The 22,307-nt window shown below is 40.9% G+C and overlaps 1 protein-coding gene across 4 annotated transcripts in view; it reads right to left on the bottom strand.

The window, feature by feature from the left end:
- Window positions 1–240: 240 nt before the first annotated feature.
- Window positions 241–22,307, bottom strand: part of LOC140187099 (transmembrane channel-like protein 7) — a 54,176-nt gene continuing 32,109 nt past the window's right edge. For 3 of the 4 annotated variants that reach the window (XM_072242047.1, XM_072242048.1, XM_072242049.1), the window contains 8 exons: window positions 17,293–17,416; window positions 15,537–15,634; window positions 14,204–14,387; window positions 13,452–13,582; window positions 10,002–10,157; window positions 3,534–3,612; window positions 3,156–3,255; window positions 241–798 (listed from right to left, as the gene is read on the bottom strand). In XM_072242047.1, the coding sequence (XP_072098148.1) occupies window positions 743–798; window positions 3,156–3,255; window positions 3,534–3,612; window positions 10,002–10,157; window positions 13,452–13,582; window positions 14,204–14,387; window positions 15,537–15,634; window positions 17,293–17,416 (928 nt within the window). In that variant the 3' untranslated portion in view covers window positions 241–742. Of the gene's footprint in view, window positions 799–3,155; window positions 3,256–3,533; window positions 3,613–10,001; window positions 10,158–13,451; window positions 13,583–14,203; window positions 14,388–15,536; window positions 15,635–17,292; window positions 17,417–22,307 lie in introns of those variants that run through there. The other variant, XM_072242050.1, reaches the window with a different exon arrangement.

Here is a 22,307-nt window from a genome sequence, read left to right as displayed (position 1 = left end):
ATTCAGCACTGACATGGTGGGTCAAAAGACCTGTTCTTGTGCTGTGCTGTTCCATGTCAACTATATTGACTACTGATCCTGCTTTGCCTTAACTGGGGTTGTTACACCTTCCAACTCTATTTACCTGCATTAACTACTCAGGCCTCTAGATCAAAGCATCTTTCTGCACTAATCATGCCTTCCTCTGCTCAGTGACACAAGGTGTATGGTTTTTCTCAACCTAACCACTTCAAAAGTTCAAAGTTCGAAAGTACATTTATTATCAAAGTACGTATACATTATACAACCTAGAGATTTGGCTCCTTACAGGCAGCCACTAGACAAAGAAGACCAGAAGGACCCATAAAAAATGAGGACACCCAATGTTCAGAGAGAAAAAAAAATTGTGCAAACTATAAAAGTAAGCAAATAGTATTCAGAATGAGAGTGAGTCCACAGGCACAAAGCCCAGAGCAGGTCATGGCCTCTGTTCATTGCAGAGCTGAGTAAACATCACGGAGCAGCAAGCAAAACTTCCTGCTGCTTAAGTCGTCCAAGCACTGGTTTGTTCCTCGATCCAGGACCTGGGCCCTGTCGCTTTGATATGCTTTAGGCCTGGACCCTGCCGCCTGGTTTCCGCCCATTCCAGACCTTTCCAAATCAGCATGGCGCTTAGATCAACCAGGCCTCGGGTCTTTCCTCGCTCTCAGTTTTGGTGGACGGGCCTTGAACCTGCCTCGTCTCCGCTCAGCTCAACTCTGCCTCACACTTCCTCGCTCCTCGACTCTTCCTTGCCTCTGCTTGCTTCAGCCCTCGACTCTGCAGTGAGAGTTTATCAGAAGAAGTGTTATTAATAAAGCATTTATGTTGTATTCTTTGTTTTGTTTGCCACTGACAAGTTATTGCTGGGCTTCAGCAATCATTTTCTTGTCCGTGGGTCTTTCACCCTCCCCTTTCACATTGGTTATTTTAACAGGTTCTAATGTCTTCCATTATTAATGATAAATTAGTTGAAATGTTCACACACCACATTGTACAGATACTGTCCCTAACTTAATGAGTGGCTCCAGACTTCTCTGTTTCTATTAAAGAAATGAAATCAGCTAGTTACTTGTTTCAATAACACAAGAGGTTCTGCAGGTGCTGGAAGTCTTGAGCAACGTACACAAAATACTAGAGGAACTCAGCAAGTCAGGCAACATCTAAAGAAAGGAATAAACAGTCGATGTTTTAGCCGAGGCCCTTCATCAGGACATTAGTTACCTGACTCACAGAGTTCCTCCACCATTTTGTTTGTGGTGCTATTTATTTCAATTCTTTTCAGGGTATGACTTCAGTGAGTACAATTCAAAAGAAACCCTTTAGCTATATAATAGCTTTGGAGAGACCGTGGACATTCCAGACCTCTTTTAACAAGATACCTTCATATATTAACTTGAAGATTTAAAACCTTTAATTCTTAAGAAAAATTCTCGGAAAATCAGTCAGAAAGTATGATTATAAATTGCATTTTATTTCAGGAAGCCAATCACTTTAAACATAAATTAGATAGAAATGGAAAAAATTGACAAGTATTTAAAATAAGGTTCTAAATCAGGGGTTCCTAACCTTTTTTTATGCCATGGACCCCTACCATTAACTGAAGGGTCTGTGGACCTCAGGTTGGGAGCCCCTGCTCCAAATTTATATAAAAATGAAATACTTATTTTACATAAGAAAATTCATACTCCATAAAACAAAAGTAAAACTATACAGCAGAATCTGATAGATGAAAAGGGTTGGGAGGAGGATTTGGTTTTGACACTGCATGTTCTTGATGGCTGGGGAAGAAATAGAAAACAATACAGTGGTAGATCTCCAAATATTCATTTGCGATTGAAAGAAGTTGAGTAAGATGAATCTCCCCAGCAAAAGGTATTTAAGGATAAGGCCCTAATGCAGGTAAATGTGACTTGTGTAGCTGGGTAAAATGGTCAGCATTGATGTGATGCACCAAAGGGCCCATTTAGAGTCACAGAGTACTACAGCACAGAAGCAGGTCCTTCGGCCCATCTCGTCCATTCTCCTCGATCTACTACCTATACCTGCACCCAAACCCCTTTCATCCATGTACTTAACTAAACTTCTCTTAAATGTTACAATTGCGCCCACACCTACCACTTCCACTGGCAGCTCATTCCACATTCTCAACACCCTCTGAGTGATGACACTTCCCTTTAATTATTTCGTGTTTCACTTTAAACCTATGATCTGTAGTTCAGGTTTCACCCAACTTGAGGGGAAAATGTCAGCATGCATGCACCCTATCTATTAGACCTGCGGGGGCAGGCACCTTCCAGTCTCCAGCTAGCAAACAGGAGTCACCTGCCATTCGTTTCCAACTCATTACGTGCAGCCTATTCAAACTGAGCATCGGCAGTCCATGTTCACCCATCAAACCAGCGAGGCACAACCAGTTGTTCCTAGCTATCAGTTACCTAGTTGCTGGAGTCATGTTAAGTATCTGTTCTCTCTTGTTTTGTGGCCCCTTGTGGTTTGTTAATTTGCAGTTTATTATTAAAGTGTTTGCTCACCGCTAAATTGTTTCCACTGCTCTGCGTTTGGGTCAGGCCTACATTTCTTGACACGATCTATATGCCCCGTAATGTTGTACACCCCTATAAGATCTTCCCTCATTCTCCTGCACTCCAGAGAATAAAGTCCTAACCTAACCTGTGCAACCTTTCCTTATAACTCAAGTCCTCCAGTCCCAGCAAAACCCTTGGAAATTTTCTCTGAACTCTTTCAAACTTTCTGTACTGTACAACTCCATTTCATATCCAAAACAAGATTTCAGAAACACTTTTCATGAAATTCTGTTGTCACACATACTATTCTGGATTTATTTTTAAAATCCTGCTTCTCCCTAGTTTTTTGCTATCCAACTTTATTAACAAAATAGCACATAACGAAGAATAACAAAGGAAATATATTGTGCTTAATGATGTATAGAATATGCAAGGCTAATTTTTCAACAAAGGTAAATGTGTATCTGGCAAACATCATCATTCTTTAAGGAATAAGGAAGGACAGAGCAATTTTTTTCCTTCTCTCATTTATGCTCACAACAGATCATTAAGTGATTTGATCCTTGAAAGAATTCCATTGTGATAAGGTTTACGTGTAGTTGTTGGTACCTTGAGTGCTGTTGGAAGAACTGTCTTGAAAATGAACACGTCTTTGATGCTGAGAACGTGTGGATAGTTTTTTCACCAAATACTGCTTATCTTGTCTTGCCTAGAGGAACAAGTAGTTCACAATTAATGAATATTTGAAATAACATTAGAAGTTTTGTATCCTCTGTGTCTGTGCAAGTACTTTTCACTAAAGATGTTCGTAGTAAAATAAAACAAGCAGAATATTTAATGCAGCAGATCTGGCATTTAAAAGCATCTCTGATCTACTTCTAATTCATTCACATGCTTTCTCAAATAAGGAGAGCAATACAACACACAGCACTCCAGAAATGGTCTCACTAATGCAGCGTATGATTGAAGCACAACTTCTTCACTTACCAGACTTAAATGCCATTTCAGCTGGGTGATAGTCCTTCTGTTAGCTCGAACCAACACAACACATGTTGTCAGTACCACACTGTTAACAAGAAAGAATTTGAGAAATATGATTACATTGTTTATGTACAATAAATATATTATTATTATTCACATGTAATGCCCAAGAATGTTATTAGCTCTTAATGTACTGTGTATATATTGGTAAGTCCAATAGGGAAACACCCAAGAATGTAATGGAGAATGACTGAGCTCAGATCCTGTGGGACTTCTGAATATAGACTGATAAGCAGGTACTGGCCAACCAACAGACATAGTAATACTGGACAAGGAACAGAGGAAAGCAATAGCTGTGGCAATCCAGGATGACAGTAACATCAGGAAGAACGATTATGAGAAGCTGGAGAAATACCAGGGTTTGAAAGAGCAGATAGAAAGGATGTGGAAGGTTAAAGCCAGAGTAATCCCGGTGGTGAAAGGAGCACTCGAAGCTGTGACACCTGGACCGGGAGAGTGACTCCAACAAAATCTGAGATCTCAGTCCAGAAGACCACAGTACTAGGAACATCAAGGACACTGTGCCAAACCCTCACGCTCCCAGGCCTCTGGTAGAGGACCTGAGATTGAGGGAAAAATACTCTACATACCAACCATAAAGGTCGAGAAAAAAAAAATATATGTAAGCAAAGGGTTTGAAGACTGACATTTCAATATATCATTCAAATAATATTCATGAAGAAGAGGATATTGGAAACTACACGACCAATTCACTTCTTGCTCACAGAAAACATGGGAAGTATATGGCAATAGTGACACCGTTTTCAGTTTCCACCTCTACATTGAATTTAAAAATAAAAACCATACATATTTCTATTTTAAAAGGATTCATCATCTCACAAATAAACAGTTGTGGCAGATGCCATCAATAATTTAATTGCAACCACCTTTGTTCTAAAAGGTTTACACCATCTTTTCTCTATGATAGGCAAATAATTGTAAATGATACAGTTGCCTACGCCAACAGCAATAGAAATAATTAGAATAAAAGGTGAACTAAATGGGGCTTGGTCAGTCTTCGTTTCACAATTATTATGTTCCTTTAATTTCTACATCTGGTTTGTCCATGAGCAAAGCTACCAAAAGATACACTTAAGTGAGGAAAGAATGCTGTAATCTAAACTTAATTCTTAGCCAATGGTTCATGCAAGCAGTATTCTGCAAGTTCATTGTTTCTTTTTGTTTAAACATTCATAACAAATAATTCACACTAATTTGTGTGGTTTCCTCTAGGCAAACCTGTAAGCTTCAGTACCACCCTGTAACTGGCTCCTCGACTTCCTTATCAGGAGACAACAGTCAGTGCAGATTGGTAATAACATCTGCTTCTCACTGACAATCAATATAGGTGCACCTCGAGGAAGCATGCCTAGCCCACTGCTCTACTCTCCCTATACTCATAAGTGTCTGGTTAGGTCTATTAATTCACCGATGGTATCACTGTTAACAGAATTTCAGATGGCAATGAGCAGGCATGCAGCAGTGAAATAGATCAGCTGGAGGAATGGTTTTTGCAACCAGAACCTCACGCTCAGGATCAGCAAGACCAAGGAATTGATTGTGGACTTCATGAAGGTGGAGTCAGGCATACACTGACTCCTCCAGTCCTAATCAGTGGTGGAAAGGGTGAGCAGCTTCAAATTCCTGGGCATTAACATCTCAGAGGATGTAGCCTGGGCCCGACATACTGATTCAATCATGTAGAAGGCACACAAGTGGCTCTAGGAGTTTGAACAAACATTAGGAGTTTGCGGAAACTTGGTAGGTCACCAAAGATTTCTGAAATTGTTACAATGCACAGTGGAGAGCATTAGACTGGCTGCATCACAGCCTGGTACAGAGGCTCTAATGCACAGGATGGCAAGAAGCTCCAGAGGGCTGTAGACCCAGCCATCTCCATCAGGGGCACAAGCCTCCCCACCATCGAGGACATCTTTAACAGGTGGTACCTCAAGAAGGCGACATCCATCATTAAAGACTCTCACCATCTGGGATATGTCCTCTTCACATCACTACCATTGAGGAGGATGTACAGGAACCTGAAGACCCACAGACAATACTTTAGGAACAGCTTCTTCCTGTCTGCCATCAGGTTTCCCGAATAGACCACGAACTTATGAACACCACCTCGTTTGAAAGGGAGAAGCTATCCTGTGCAGTGTATATAGGGAGTTAGGGAAAAGGCTGAAGAGCAGGACCTATATGGTGATAATCTCTAGATTACTCCTGTGGCCATGTGTTAGTCCGGGCAGGAATGGGATGATAATACAGATGAATGAATGGCTGAGGAATTGGTGCAGGGGGTAGGGTTTCCAATTTCAGGATCATTGGGATCTCTTCTGGAGAAGATATGACCTGCACAAAGAGGACAGGTTACACCTGAACCCAATGGGGACCAATATCCTTGCCAGCAGGTTTGCTAGGTTGGTGAGGGTTTAAACTAATTTTTCAGGGGATGGGAACTGGAGTAAGGATGGAGTAGTTGGTATACAAGTCGATACAGTGTATAGTGAGACTGTGAGGAAGAACAGGCTTACGATAGGGTAAAATTGCCCTCAGTGGGTTGGGTTGAAGATTGAAAAGGGTGACATTTAAATGCACACGATATACGGAATAGGGTAGATGATCCTGCAGTGCAGTTAGAGATTGGCAAGTATGACATCGTGGGCGTCACTGAGTTGTGCTGTGGCTGAAAGAAGATCATAGTTACAAGTGTAACGTCCGAGGATACGCATTGTATCGATAGGACAGGCAGGTAGCAGAGGGGCTGGAGTGGTTCTTTGGGTAAAAAATGAAATCAAATTCTTGGAAAGACGTGACATAGGATCGGAACTCGGAAGATATAGAATTCTTGTGGGTAAAGTTAAGAAAACGCAAGGTTAACAAGACCCTGATGGGAGTTATATATAGGCCTCTGTGGGAGCCAGATGTGGGATACAAATTACAATGGAAAATAGAAAAGGCATGTAAAAAGGGCAATGTTATGATAGTCATGTGGCATTTCAATAGGTATGGTAGATTGGGAAAATCAAGTTAGAGCTGGATCCCAGAAGAGGGAATTTTTAGATTGTCTGCAAACACCCTTGGGAGACAGTGATCATAATATGATAGAATTCACCCTGCAGTTTGAGAAAGAGAAGATAAAGTCAGATTTATCATAATTAGAGTGAAGTAAGGGAATTTCAGAGGAGTGGACAAAGTTGATTGGAAGGGGACACTAGCAGAGATAATTGTAGAACAGCGTTGGCTAGAGCTTCTGGGGAGAATTCGGAAGGTACAGAATAGATACACCCCAAAGATAAAGAAGTATTCTCAAGGGATTATGATGCGACTGTGGCTGACGTAAAGGTGCATATATCACGATGCTCTCTATCAACTACAGCTTGGAATTCAATATTATCACCCCCTCAAAACTAATCAATAAGGTTCAAGATGTGGGTCTTAATACCTCCTTGTGCAATTGGATCCTCAATTTCCTCACTTGCAGATCCTCACTCATCTTCACCTGCCCCATGATTGGAATGTTCCCATAACCTGTGGACTGGCTTTCAAGGACTCTTCATCTCATATTCTCAATATTTATTGCACATTTATTTATTATTTCCTATTTTTAAAGTAGTATATGCACAGTTCATTTTCTTTTCTACACTGGTTGTCCACCCCACTGGGTGCAATCATTCTATGATTCTGTTATGGTTCTTGGATTCATTAAGTGTGTTGCAAGAAAATGAACCTCAGGGTTGATAAGAAATTTACTTTGAACTTTAAATAAGGTAAGTCAAAGACAGCATAAAACCAAAAAGAGGGCATAAATTATAGCAAAATCAGTTGGAAGTTAGAAGATTGAGAAACTTTTAAAAACCAACAGAAGGCAACTAAAAAAGCCATAAGGGGACAAAAGATAAAGTATTGCAGACATTTAAAGAGTAAAAGAGAGGAGAGAATGGATACTGGACTGCTGGAAAATGATGTTGGAGAGGTAGTAATGGGGGAACAAAGAAATGGCAGACAAAATGAGTAAGTATTTTATGTCAGTCATCACTGTGGAAGACACTAGCAGTATGCCAGAAATTTGAGAGTGCAAAGGGCAGAGGTGAGTGTTGTTGCTATTACTAAGGGGAAGACGCTTAGGAAGGTGTAAGGTCCGAAGTTAGATGTCACCAGGGCCAGATGGACTCAATCCCAGGATTATGAAAGAGGTAGCTGAAGAGATTGTGGAGGTATTAGCAATGATCCTTCAAGAATTTTAGATTCTGGAATGGTTCCTGAGAACTGGAAAATTGCAAATGTCACTTCACTTTTTAAGAAGGGAGGGAGGCTGAAGAAAGGAAGTTACAGCAGTTAGTTGACTGGTGGTTGACAAGGTGTTGGAGTCCATTATTAAAGATGAGGTTTTGGGGTACTTGGAGGTGCATGAAAAAGTAGGTCAAAGTCAGCACTGTTTCCCCAAGGAAAAACATTCCCTGACAACTCTGTTGGAATCCTTTGCAGGAATAAAAGGCAGGATAGACAAAGGAGAGTCAGGGCATGTTGTGTAATAGGATTTTCAGAAGGCCTTTGACAAGGTACCACACATGAGGCCTTTGACAAGGCCTTTGACAAGGTACCACACATGAGGCCTTTGACAAGGCCTTTGACAAGGTACCACACATGAGGCTGCTTATCAAGAGCCCATGGTATTACAGAAAGACTCTAGCTTGGGTAGAAGATTAGCTGACTAGCAGGAGGCAAAGAGTGGGGTAAAAGAGGCCTATTCTGTTTGGCTGCCTGGGACTAATGGTTCCACAGGGGTTGGTATTGGGACCGCTTCTTTTCATGTTAAATGTCAATGATTTGGATGACAGAATCGATGGCTTTGAGGCAAATTTTGTAGGTGATACAAAAATAGGTGAAGGGGCAGGTATCACTGAGGAAGCATAGACTCTACAAAATGATTTAAACAGATTGGGAGAATAGGCAAAAAGTGGCAGATGGAATATAGTGTAGGGAAGTTTATGGTCCTGCACTTTGGTAAAATGTATAAAGGCGTAGACTATTTTCTAAATGGGGTTCAAAGAGACTTGGGATTTTTTGTGCAGGATTTCCTAAAGGTTAACTTGCAAGTTGAGTCAATGGTAAGGAAGGCAAATGCAATGTTGGCATTTATTTCAGGAGGACTAGAATATAAGAGCAAGGATGTGATGCTGAGGCCACACTTGGAGTACTGTGAGCAGTTTAGGGCACATTATCAAAGAAAAGATGTGCTGTCATTGGAGAGGGTCCAGAGGAGGTGCACAAGAATGATTCTGGGAATGAAAGGGTTAATGTATGTGGAGCATTTGCTGTCTCCTAGCCTGTACTCGCTGGAGTTTAGAAAAATAAGGGGCGATCTCATTTAAACTTATTGAATATTGAAAAGCCTGCACAGGGTGGATCTAGAGAACCTGTTTCTTACAGTGGCTGAGTCTAGGACAAGAGGGCACAACCTCAGAATAGAGGGACATCCATCTAGAACAGGGGTGAGGAGGAGTTTCTTTGGCCAGAGGGTGGTGAATCTGTGGAATTCATTGTGTTGGGCGGCTGTGGAGGCCAAGTCATTGAATATATTTAAAGCAGAACTTGAAATGTTCCTTATGAGTCAGGGCATCAAAGATGATGGGGTGAAAGCAGGAGACTGGGGTTGAGAGGGATAATAAGTCAACCATGATGGAATGGTAGAGCAGAGTGGCCTAACTGTGTACCTATGTCTTCTGGTCTTACTAAATATATCCTTATTATTATTAATGTACCCTATTATCCCAAAGTAGGGAAATCACTTTCTCTTTTAGACCGGTCATTAAACCCTCCCACCATGAGCACAACTACAAGGAGCACTGTCGCAGGAAAGCAACATCCATCATCAGAGACCCCCACCATTCAGGCCATGGTCTTCTCTTGCTAATGCCATCAGGAAGGAGGTAAAGGAGCCTTAGGTCCTGCACCACCAGGTTCAGAAACAGTTGCTACCCAATTCTCAGGTTCCTGAACCTAGCATGGATAACTTCACTCACCCCCAACACTGAACTAATTCCACAACCTATGGATTCACTTTCAAGGACTCAACAACTCTTGATCTCAGTATTTGTTACTTAAGTATTTATTATTATTATTTTGATTTTTCTTTTTTTTTGTATTTGCACAATTTGTTGTCTTTTGCGCATTGACTGTCCACCTTTGTGTGCAGTTGTTTGTTGATTCTATTGTGTTTCTTTGATTTACTGTGACTGCCTGCAAGAAAATGAATCTCAGTGTAGTATATGGTAACATATGTATATGTAAGCAAATTAATAATAAACTTACCTTGAACTTTGAACTTTATTCTATTTAACATTTAAATGTCACACTGTTCGCCTTATTTCTCAATCCTAATTTTTGATCATCTGTTGCTATTCTTACCTTAAAAGAGTAATCAACATCAACAAGAAGACTTCGGACTTAATGTAGATAAAAAAGTTCTGTGCCTTCCGTGGAAGTCTTGCAACAACCTCTGGTACAATATCCCAAACTGAATTATAATATCGAAACGGACCACATGCTTTGGATGGATGAACCCTGAAGAGAAAACATTTGGAATTATCACTTGCATGATCTTACCCCAAGATTTGAACTAACATTATCTGCAGAAATAATTCATGTGAAAACCGATGAAAATAACATTAAACTCAATTAACCTTTCAACATACACATCAACATTCAAAGGATATACACAAAGGATAATAGCAGAGATAATGCAAAAAAGAACTGGTAACATATACATACACACACACACACACACACACATTTTGTATATATATACATAAACAGTACTGTGCAAAAGTCTATGTATAACGAGATACAGTACTACTCTCCTTATTTAAGAAAAGTTGCTGAGATGTTGGAAGAAGATTTACTTACACTTCAGAAAGGAAGATAGTGCTGAAAAATTGGAGAGCTCGGGCTTGCATCCACTGTAGTTCAGAAGAGCAGAGAGAAGAGAAGATTATCCCTTTCCCCTTATGGCATTCTCCCTCAAACAAAGGAAAGGATTTTGTAGAAAATAGCAGACAAACAATATCTGCTATTCACCTCCCCTTTAGCTACCTCCATTACAGCTTTTGAACAGAGACCTTCTCAAATCCAACACTTGATGCATTGCGGCACCCTTTACATTGTAGAGTGTAAGCAGACTAAACAGGCCATTGAATCCCCAAGCTGAAGAATCCTGTCTGAGCTATGCAGTTTGAATCAGGGAATATAAAGCAGGAAATCAGTACAGAAATAGTTAACTTGGAAAGAAAAATGGGATCACCCAAGTGCGATAAAAGATGCAAGCAGTGGAAGTAAAACATGTTTTAAATCTACTGCAATTATTAACTTCTGAAAGCTTGAATACAAGTCAAGTCACTTTTTATTGTCATTTCAACCATAACTGCTGGTACAGGACATAGTAAAAATGAGACAACGTTTTCCAGTACCATGGTGCTGCATGAAACAATACAAAAACGACACTGAACTACGTAAGAAAAAACACAAAAACTACACTGGACTACAGACCTATCCAGGACTGCATAAAGTGCACAAAACAGTGCAGGCATTACAATAAATAATAATAAATACATTTGATAGTAAATGATACTTACTATTAAAAATTCAGTTATCTTTGATTGAATTACCAATTTTGTTCAGACTCGTTTAGTAGTTAACTAGTGAGTTCCGTGCATTATCTTTAATTCATTTTTGAGGTATGGGCAACAATGCCATTTCTGACCCCTTATTTCCTTTAAGAAGCTGCTGTTGATCTACAGAGTGATAGGGGATGAAATTCTCAGACCCAGGAATGATGAAGGACAGCAATATGGGTCCAAATTAGAAAGGTGTGTAACTTGTTGGAGAAGCTATTAAAATATTCATCTTGTCACCCCTTGCCTGGGGAAATAACTGCACTGTATTCTAGGCTGCTTTATCCTGGGCGCCAGTGAGCTCCTTCAGAATTGTTGGTACTGCAATGATCCAGGCAAGTAGAGAGAATTCTACCACACCCCTGATTTCACGTTTACTGATGTTGGGGTGGTCTTGTCCTGTTAGGAGATGAGTTACTTCTCACAGGATACCCAGCCTCTCAACTCGATGATGTTGCAATTGTTACATACGAACATAAGAAATAGGAGCAGGAGTCGGCCATCTGGCCCATCGAACCTGCTTCGCCATTCAATAAGATAATGGCTGATCTGGCCATGGACTCATCTCCACCTGCCTGCCTTTTCCCCATAACCCTTAGTTCCCCTACTATGCAAAAATCTATCGAACCTTGTCTTAAATATATTTACTGAGGTAGCCTCCATTGCTTCAATGGGCAGAGAATTCCACAGATTCACCACTCTCTGGGAAAAGCAGTTCCTCCTCATCTCCATACTAAATCTACTCCCCTGAATCTTGAGGCTATGTCCCCTAGTTCTAGTCTCGCCTACCAGTGGAAACAACTTTCCTGCCTCTATCTTATCTATCCTTTTCATACTTTTATATGTTTCTATAAGATCTCCTCTCATTCTTCTGAATTCCGGCGCGTACAGTCCCAATCCTCATAGTCTAACGCCACCTCCCCCCCCCCCCCCATCTCTGGAATCAACCTGGTGAACCTCCTCTGTACCGCTTCCAAAGCCAGTATATCCAGCCTCAAGTAAGAGGACCAGAAATGCATGTAGTACTCCAGGTGCAGCCTCATCAGTACCCTGTACAGTTGCAACATAATCTCCCTGCTGTTAAATTCAAGCCTGCGAGCAATGAAGGCCAACATTCCATTTACCTTTTTGATAGCCTGCTGCAGCTGCAAACCAACATTTTGTGATTCATGCACAAGCACTCCCAAGTCTCTCTGCACAGCAGCATGCTGAAATTTTTTCATCAAGTAATAATGTGGTCTTCCATTTTTCCTTCCAAAGTGGATGACCTCGCATTTACCAACATTGTACTCCAACTGCCAGACCCTTGCCCACTCACTTAACCTATCTTTATCTCTCTGCAGACTCTCTGTATCTTCTGCACAATTTGCTTTTCCACTCAATTTGTTATCCTCAGCAAACTTAGATACACTACACTTGGTTCTCTCTGCCGAATCGTGAACAGTTGCAGGCTCAGCACCAGCCCCTGTAGCACACTGCTCACCACTGATTGCCAAACAGAGTAACACCCATGTATATCAGTTAACCAATCCTCTATACATCACCCCCGACTCTATGCATCCTTATTTTATGGATAAGTCTTTTATGCAGCACCTTATTGAACACCTTCTGGAAATCCAAGTAAATAACGTCCATCTGTTCTCCTCTGTCCACTGCATTCATTATATCCTAAAAAAAAACTCAGTAAGCCCATCAAATAGGACCTGCCTTTGCTGAATCCATGCTGCGTCTGCCTGATGGATCCGTTTCTTTCCAGATGCCTCACTATTTCTTCTTTCATGCCAAATCCATTGGTATAGAGCTTATAGCTGTCCTTGGGAGGTGTAAATGCAATTTCTGTATTTTTAGCAACACACATCAAAGTTGCTGGTGAAGGCAGCAGGCCAGGCAGCATCTCTACGAAGAGGTATAATCGACGTTACGGGCCGAGACCCAAGGGCCTGAAACGTCGACTGTACCTCTTCCTATAGATGCCGCCTGGCCTGCTGCCTACACCAGCAACTTTGACGTGTGTTGCTTGGAATTCCAGCATCTGCAGATTTCCTCGTGTTTGCATTTTGTATTTTTAGGTTTATCAGTGCACCGAAATTGCTATCTATCTCCTTGCAAGACCATGCAACTGCTTCCTGATGATTATTGATACAAAATCTAGTTGAATACGAGGCATCCTGCTAAGAATTATACTTACATAAATAGATTAACAGCAATCGGGATCAATGCTAAAGACAATCCAAACAATAGCGTCAACTGAAAGAAAATCTTCGAGCTGGATGCTCGAAACAACCTTCTAGCAGGACGGCAGTAATTATATAGACTGTGCTGTGGATAAGATCATATAAAAGAGAACATAAAAAGATAAGGCTTTAAAACAATTATCTTTTCATAATCAAATCGGCATTTTACGGCCATGCCAATTATAATCATTGAGACTATAAAGACAATAAAGTCTGCTGTTCACTAAATTAAAAAAATTTAAGTATTTATTCTGTCACCTGCAACCTAAAAATGCATAAACCCAACTCCCTATGGCTTTGGATAAAAAGTCCAAAATGACAATTAGTTTTTTCCACCGAGTCATGGCCAAAAAAAAACACACCGCAATCGTTATTGCTTGGTTCCCCTGCCATCATTTTCATCATGAATGGTATCATCTCAATCCTATTTCTGGTTGGGTCCCTGATTAGAATCAGTCTAGACTCCTGATATGATTGTGAATTTGTACATGAACTACTGGTTGGGCTGTGCTGTGAAGATCATCTTACAGTTGTGCACAGCTTTTCTGCAGGCAAGTTGTTGTCAACCAGAAAGTTTCCTTAGAATTACCAGAATCTTAATTTCACAGTTAGAAGATTGCTTTGAGGTCCGATCTACACAACTACTGGTGATTGTGTTTAACTTCAAACCAACTTTTAGCTGCAGTGACGATGTTCTTTCCTCTACCTTTCTCATGTAGAATGTGATTATGCATTTGATGGCATTGAAAACCGGCAGCAATGGAGAATAAAACATTCCAATCCAGACGATAGTTTGTCCATTAACAATATTTAGTATATTTTCCGTAATGATGAATGGCGGCCTTTGCAATATCTTGGGTAACTGAAAGGAAGCATGATCTTCCAGAAATCTAAACATTGAAGGAAAACTATGTGAATATTTTCTTGCAGAAACACTGTTCATTCATTTATTGAATGGATAGGCATGTAAACAAATTCATGAGCAACATACTTAATGAAATATAACATGCAAGGATATCAATCTGAACTGAGTAAATGCATACACTCAGTAGCCACTTTATTAGATACACCTGTAAACCTTTTTTTAATGAAAATATCTAATCAACCAATAATATGGCAGCAACTCAATATAGAAAAGCATGCAGGCATGGTCAAGAGGTTTAGTTCTTCAGACCAGACATCAGAATGGGGAGAAATGTGGTGTAATTGACTTTGTGCCAAACGGGGTGGTTTCAGCGTCTCAGAAACTGCCGATCTCCTGGGATTTTCATGCATGATAGAAGTTACAGAGAAGGGTGTGAGAAATAAAAAAAACATCCAGTGAGAGGCAGCTCTGTGGGTGAAAACACCTTGCTAATGAGAGAGGTCAGAGGAGAATGGCCAGACTGGTTCAAGCTGAGAGGAAGGTAATAGTAACTTAAATAACCCTGTGTTACAACAGTGATGTGCAGAAGAGCATCTCTAAACACACAACACATCAAACCTTGAGTGGATGGGCAGAAGATCATACTGGATTGCACTTCTGTACCTAATAAAGCGGTCTCTGAGTGTATATTAAATTGTAGATTGCATCAGTTTTGAATAAATCTGGAGGTATATCAGAACCTACTTTTACAAAAAGGAACATTTACCTATCATTTCAAATAAGCATGTCTTCCAAACGTGTTGCTCCTATCTCCTACATTCAGCCAAAATAAATCAGCATGAAGCTGAAATTTATAACCTTTTATATCATTTTATGGTGATAAAATTATAGATCAGATTTCTAATGGTTCATCCCAAACTTACAGCTTGCTTGCGTATTAAACTGCTTTATACATTATGGACAATTATACAATGTTACTGTTTGTACAAACTTCGATTAAAAGGAATATTTTAAAAAGTGAAAATAATCTTTTTGTGAATTCATTCTAATCTGAATCATCCAGTAGAAGTAATCTGTTATCTTTTTAAAGTACTCTTCTAATTTGAGAACATCTATTATGTCCCCCAATCTCAGTCTGAAAGCATATGAAATGTTCTTTTTTGAGATTGCTTACTTTCTTGGAAGTTCCAAACAAAATATGACACCAACACTGGCTAGAAAATCAAACAAAAAGAGCTTGTACATTTCTTGTCCAATCTTCGTCTCCCAACACTAGAGAATCAAACATAAATTATCTTAGTCAACTTGTTACAAAGCACTGTGAAATAAATGTCAGCTTGATGTTGAGAAATTGCACAAAAGGACAATCGATCCTTAAATTACACATATCATTTTAAAGCAAAATGTTTTTGTTTCAATCTTTCTGCTTCTGAATACTTTTTCAAGTATTGTTTTTGAACAAGGGTTCCAACAAGAGCTGGAACATTGCCTTGCAACTAAACGCAGCTTCAAGCAACTGAAGTTTGGCTTCGCTACAGTGCGCGAAATGCTCAAACTGAGATCGCAATTTTGATGCAATCCATTGACTCATCAAGAATAAATTCATTGTTACACCGGCACCCTACAATTCAGATTACTTCTCTACAGATTTCTTCTCACAGTCTATGTATGGGAATTTAAACTTGGAGAACTGCTTTGAACAGACACATACAGTATAACATGTGTGTTTATCAATGTGTGCGCCCGCAGTGAGTTCAGTGATTATTGGAGGGAAAGTGATACAGTGCATCTGAGATTCACTCAGAACAGATCAGCAACAAAATTGATTTATTTTGTATGCTGATGCAGAATTTTGACCCAAAATATTAGTTATTGCTTTTCTCCCACAGATACTGCTTGACCCTCCAAGCAGCTCCAGCAGATTGCTTGTTGCTTCAGATTGCAGCATCTGTAGTCTCTTGGTGAGGCCCTCTGTTGGTCAGGGTCAACCATGGATATTGTGTCCGAGCTGTCTACGTGATACGCAAGCCAGGCAGTACAATATGGAGGGCAAGCTGTTGCCCGTGCAGCAGGCTCCCCCTCGTTGTGCAGCTGCTGAACCCAAAGGAACACCAGAGACCGATACCGTTTGGCAGCAGCTGCGTTGCAGAAGTTGCCAGTCGGCATTGAACTCAACGTAGGACTGCTTTAGTGACTGCAGCTCCAGATTTTTCCTTGAGAATATCCTTTATTTTTATATAAAGGATATATCTTTTGTGGCCATTATTTGTCACCTTTCTACTGTTTCATCCCAAATGTATAGACTGGTTAGGTTGATTGTGGTCATGTCAATAATTCAGTTGATGGACCCTAAGATTTTTAGCACACAATCTAGAATAACGCATCAGTGCAGACTAAAGGAGCAGAATTATTGGACCTCATGCCTTTGAGGTAAAGGAGCACTTTATGCCTTTGAGGTAGTTTCACCCCCCCCCCCCCATTTCAGTGGGGGAAAAGCATCCAAAAACATCATTTAAAGAACAATGGAGTATTATCACACATAATAGACAGCAACTCCCTCTTAAGGAGTGCCCCCTTTATCCATCTCTGTTGCTTATGGGACAGTTGGTTAGCATGATAAAGGTAATTGATTCAAAATGGAATCATTCCTTACAAACCAATTTTGCATTTCTTGATGATGCGACATGATGATATGCCAAAGCAATTTATGCCTTAAACTCTCAGGTCAGTGGTAATGACCTTGATTCCACCAGTTCCACAAAAGAGTTTACCAGAGAGAATGAATGCCACATGTGAACTTTTACTTTCTGTCCACTACATCACTAATCAAATCAGAAATGTAAAGTGGACTTCGTCCAGGAGTGCCTGATCAGACCTGTAACGCACCACTAAATTCTCTATTAATTCACTATTCATGCCTTCTTATTCACCTGGTAATGTATGTTGTAACCACAGGCTTCACAATCCTTTTCACTTCTCCCATCTGAGCAGGTGACCTGCTGCCACAGAGAGAACACCAACATGCTCAGGTTGGTCAGCCTTAAAAATATACACCTAGAGGGAATAAAAGAATTAAAAGTTTCAACAAGGCAGAAGTTATCAGTTCCTTATTGGATGGCCATTTATTTTTGCCTTTCCTCTTGTGGTCCTGCTAAATACAATCTCCTGTTGCTGGGTAATATTATAAACCACTGGTCCGATATTAATGTAACAAGATGTTTTAAGTATAAAAGGGTGTTGGGGGTTTGATGTTGTTGTCACTGTTTTTTGTTGTAGGGCAGTGGGGTTCTAGCTGCCGTATTCCGGGTGAGTGATCTGTTGTTTTTTTGTGTGAGCGAGAAGGTTGGGGGCTCGGGGTTTGATGTTCTAGCTGCTGTTTTCCATATGGGTGATTTTTTTTGAGGGGGGGGGATTGGGGTGTGCGAATTTTGTTTCTTTTTCCTTTTCATATGGTGGAGGGGGAGGGGTTGATGTCTTTTCTTTCAACAGCACCTGTGGTTTTTCTGTAGTTCACGGCTATCTGGAAAAGACGAATACCAAAGTTGTATTGTACATGCATACTTTGAGGATAAAATAAACCTTTGAACCCTTAATGCTGTTAATATGTTGCAATCTGATAATTTATACCAGAGATTTTTATTGGATTTGTTTTGACATCTCATGCTAAAAAAAGGCATGTGTTATAATTCAGCACCGGTGTATTGGGAGTCGTATGGTAGCACAGCGGTTAGTGCAGTCACTTTACAGACAGAGCAATCCGGATTCTTTTCTTGCTCCTGTCTGTAAGGAATTTGTATGAACTGCCCATGACTGCGTGGGTTTCCTCCGGTTGCTCCGGTTTCCTCCCACATTCCAAAGATGTATGAGTTAGTAGTTTAATTAGTTACATGGGTGTAATTAGGCAGTGTGGGCTTGTTGAGCTGGAAAAGGCCTGTTACTGTGTTGCATCTCTAAATATACTGCACCAAAGTATCAGCCTAGGATTTTCATTTTCTAGAGTGGTCTTAAGACAGGAAGAAAAATTATCACCTACAAAAATTAATTAATAGATAATGAATTATAGAAATAGGAAAAAAGTTCCCAGAACGCATTTAGTTTTCCACTGGCTTTTAGAATGAAGGCCACCAAACAAAGCTATAAGCAATTTTACACAATTTTGCCGGTTCCATTTCTGATATTCCCAAGATTGCGATGGTGCAGGATAAAGATATTGCACCAAAATACTTAAGAACATATTGTCTAAAAGTTAGATGGTACATGGTTATAGATGGCAATAAGTATGGAGTGCAGGGTATAATGATCAGTAAATGCAAGAGCGGGCCGTGCATCCTCCTGCCATCGGGGGGGGGGGGGGGGGGGCACACACTCTCGTTCCAGCAGAGGGAGCTATACACTTGTACTTCCAATGTAGTGTACTACATTTGATACTTCGTGATGAGGAAATCAAACACAGGTTGAAAAATGTTATGTTTTGAAACTCCAAAACGTAAAACTAATTGAAAGGAAAGCAACCGGAGCTGAGAGGTGAGAGTCCTTGTTCGTTTTATACTTTAAATGAGACATGCGCGCATCACATGGTAGCGTCATGCGTAGACAATTCACTTATTTTAACATGTAACCCATAATGAATTATTTAAAACAGAGAAGAATATTTAATCAAACGATATATTTACAATATTACTCAGATACTACTGACATATTCAATACGCAATGCTCCTCCCTACTTAACTATAAACTCCAACTTAATATCGAATGCATCTCAGCTTATGCACATTGTATACCATAGAATACAACTACTATACAGATATCCACAGCATTGTAAGTTTTACATTGTCCCATTCAGGCTTAAAGATTTAATTGCTGTGCAGTCTGTCTTACTCTTGTGGGGTAATCTCTTTCCTGGCAAGGGCGGTCACTCTGTTTGACAGGTGAGACTTGTGGCTGTGAAACAATCTCAGGTCTGGGGCCTCCTCTGTGGTGGTTAGAGGGGTTGACTCTGAGACTGCAGGAAGTGGTTCTCACAGCTCTGGGCACCTTTCTTCTCTGGTCTCCTCAGCTGATCAATGTGTCGTTTCCAGATGACGTCCGACGCAATCTCCACTTTGGAGAAGAGTGGTCAGGTTCTGTTCTTAATCTTTCTGAGTACCCTCTTTGATCACCTCTGTAGTCCCTCGCCAGGACTACTTGTCCTGGAGTGAAACATCGCACCTCCTCGTTTGAGGAGCCCTCAATTTGTCTCAGCCTTTTGTCCTGCAAGCTCCTTCAGAGACTGGGTTTGAGAAGATCCAAGCGTGAGCGTAAGGGGTGACCCTGGAACAGCATGGAAGGTGAGTTGTTGGTTGCGTAGTGTGCTGCATTACAATATGCAAGGAGGAAATTGGCAAGCTTTTGGTTCAGTGTATAACTCCCGCTTCAGCTAGCGGCTTGATATAGGGAGTGATAGCCCCCAGCCCAGCCAAACTTAAGAAATCTCATTTGGGTGGATGTTGCGCGGTGTCCCATGTTAAAAATCAGTACCCCGAAAAAACAAACAGTACACAGCATGCGATTAAATGATTAAGTCCAAAAAGGGCCCAATCTTATGAAACAGTCTATTGCACAATGTTGGAGCTCACTGATAAGCCCGTCGTCCACCAACAACCTCCTTTGATCGTCGCCGCCCTTCGGACCCTCGCTCCAGGTCCACCCTGTCCAGCAGTCTACCAATTCTCTCCATTCGCGTCTTCTCTCCTCATCTCTCCCCAGCAAAAGATCGCGTAAGTCCCTCTTCCAGACTCACAAGAAAGAACAACAGCATTCCAAACCCCGTTATCTCTAGTCATAACCCAAACATTGCTGCCACAGAGAAACCATTACATCATCAGTGAAACAAGTGTGTTGTGTAGTGTGTTCAGCTGACATTGCTCACAGTACATTCTTTAGACTCTGGGAAAACCTTTCTGCTAAGCCATTCGTAGCTGGGTGATATGGTGCTGATGTAATACGTCTTATTCCATTCATTTTCAGGAATGACTGAAACTATTCCACCTCAAACTATGTTTCATTGTTACTGACTAAGAGTTCTGTAACCTCAGTCCTTATGAAGAGGCTGCCCAACACATCAACAGTATGCAAAGCTGTAATGGAAGTTATTGGGAACACTTCTGGCCAATTTGTAGCTGCATCCACTACTACCAAGAAATTTGTGTCCATGAATTATCGGGCAAAATCCACGTTTATTCTCAGCCAGGGCAATGTAGGCCAATCCCATGGATGGCATCTTCTGGATGTGTTGGCATCCCACACAGTGCATGGCAAGCTGCTCGATCTGCTGATCTATCACAGGCCACCAGACAAAGCTTTAAGACAATGCTTTCATTTTAACCATGCCCAGGTGACCGGCATGTAGGTCTTCCAACACTTTGGCTCTCAGCTTGGATGGTACAACAACTCTCAATCCCCACATAAGGCAACCACCATCAAAAGTGTTAATCTTGGCACTGGTAAGAATGGGGGAACTGGACTTTTTGTTGCACAATCCAGCCATTTTGGGTTGCCATGCAGACTTGAGACAGTGTGGGGTCTTTTCTGGTTTCCTTTTAGATCATCTCTGCCGTAATAGGGGAGGTTTTCAATTTGCATTAGTGAGAGTGCGTCTAAAGGAGCATCCTCTTTTGTAAATTTCTTCACGTATTTCCTTTTACAAAGATAAACAGAGCATTCCATCCACATTTTCATACTTAGCCATCGTCTTGAATTTGATCTTGTAATCGTGTCCTCCAAGAATCAGAGCCCACATGCTGCTGTTGTAGCTGGAACGTCCTTCTGTAGTTTGAAAATGTACGCTAGTGATTAATGACCAGTAATGAGGGTAAAATCTCCCCCATGGTTAAACCAGTTTACACGCCAAACCAGACTCAAGGCTTTTCTGTTAATCTTAGTGTATATATTTTTTTGCAGTATTAAGGGAATATGATGCAAAGGCTATGGGATGTTCACTTCCATGACTCATAACGTGTAATATGACTGCATCTACACCGAAGCAAGCTTCACAGAAATATATGGATCATAATCTGAGTACACTGTCTGATATCACCTTTATCTTTTTGAAAGCTACTTCACACTGCTTTGTTCATTGCTATTTCTTCCTGATCTATAGTAATGAGTTCGAGTGGTGGAGCACCGTAGCCAGGTTTGGCAGAAAACTGCTGTAGTAATTGACAAATCCTAGAGATGACCACAACTGTGGCATGTCCTTTGGTCTTGGGGCATCCACCACTGCTTGAATTTTCTCAGCACACTTGTGTAGCCTTTAGCATCAATGGTGTGACCTCAGTAAGTGATGTTTGATTTAAAGAATTCACAATTGTTGTGTCATGCTCTTGGCCCATAATCTTATAATCTTTTTAACATTGTCTTGAGACTTTGGAGATGATCCTTGTCATCCTCACCGGTAACACTGATGTCATCCAGGTAAACTTGCAAGACCATGGATCTGCGCCTGGAAAATCTTCACTCTCCAGGGCTCAGGCCTGGGCAAGGTTGTATGGAAGACCAGCAGTTGCCCATGCTGCAAGTCTCCCCTCTCCATGACACCGATGTTGTCCAAGGGAAGGGCAAGGGCTGATACAGCTTGGCACCAGTGTTGTCGCAGAGCACTGTGTGGTTAAGTGCCTTGCTCAAAGATACAACACGCTGCCTTGGCTGGGGCTCAAACTCATGACCTTCAGATCACTAGTCGAATGCCTTAGCCACTTGGCCACGTGCCCTCAGGTAAACTTATTATAGCAATAAAGCCTTTTGTGGGTGTTTATGGTGAGAAACACTTCGGACTCTTCTTCCATCTTCATCTATAGGCAGGCCTCAGCTAAGTCCACTTTGCTGAAGTGTTTCTGTCCAGAAGTGTTTGCAAAGATATCTTCCGTCCTGTGTATTGATCTACTTTCAGTACTGGATTGATAGTGAC

Source organism: Mobula birostris, chromosome 24 (genome assembly GCF_030028105.1).
Source record: "Mobula birostris isolate sMobBir1 chromosome 24, sMobBir1.hap1, whole genome shotgun sequence".
Classification (NCBI taxonomy): domain Eukaryota; kingdom Metazoa; phylum Chordata; class Chondrichthyes; order Myliobatiformes; family Myliobatidae; genus Mobula; species Mobula birostris.
This window is presented reverse-complemented; position numbering and strand designations above follow the sequence as displayed.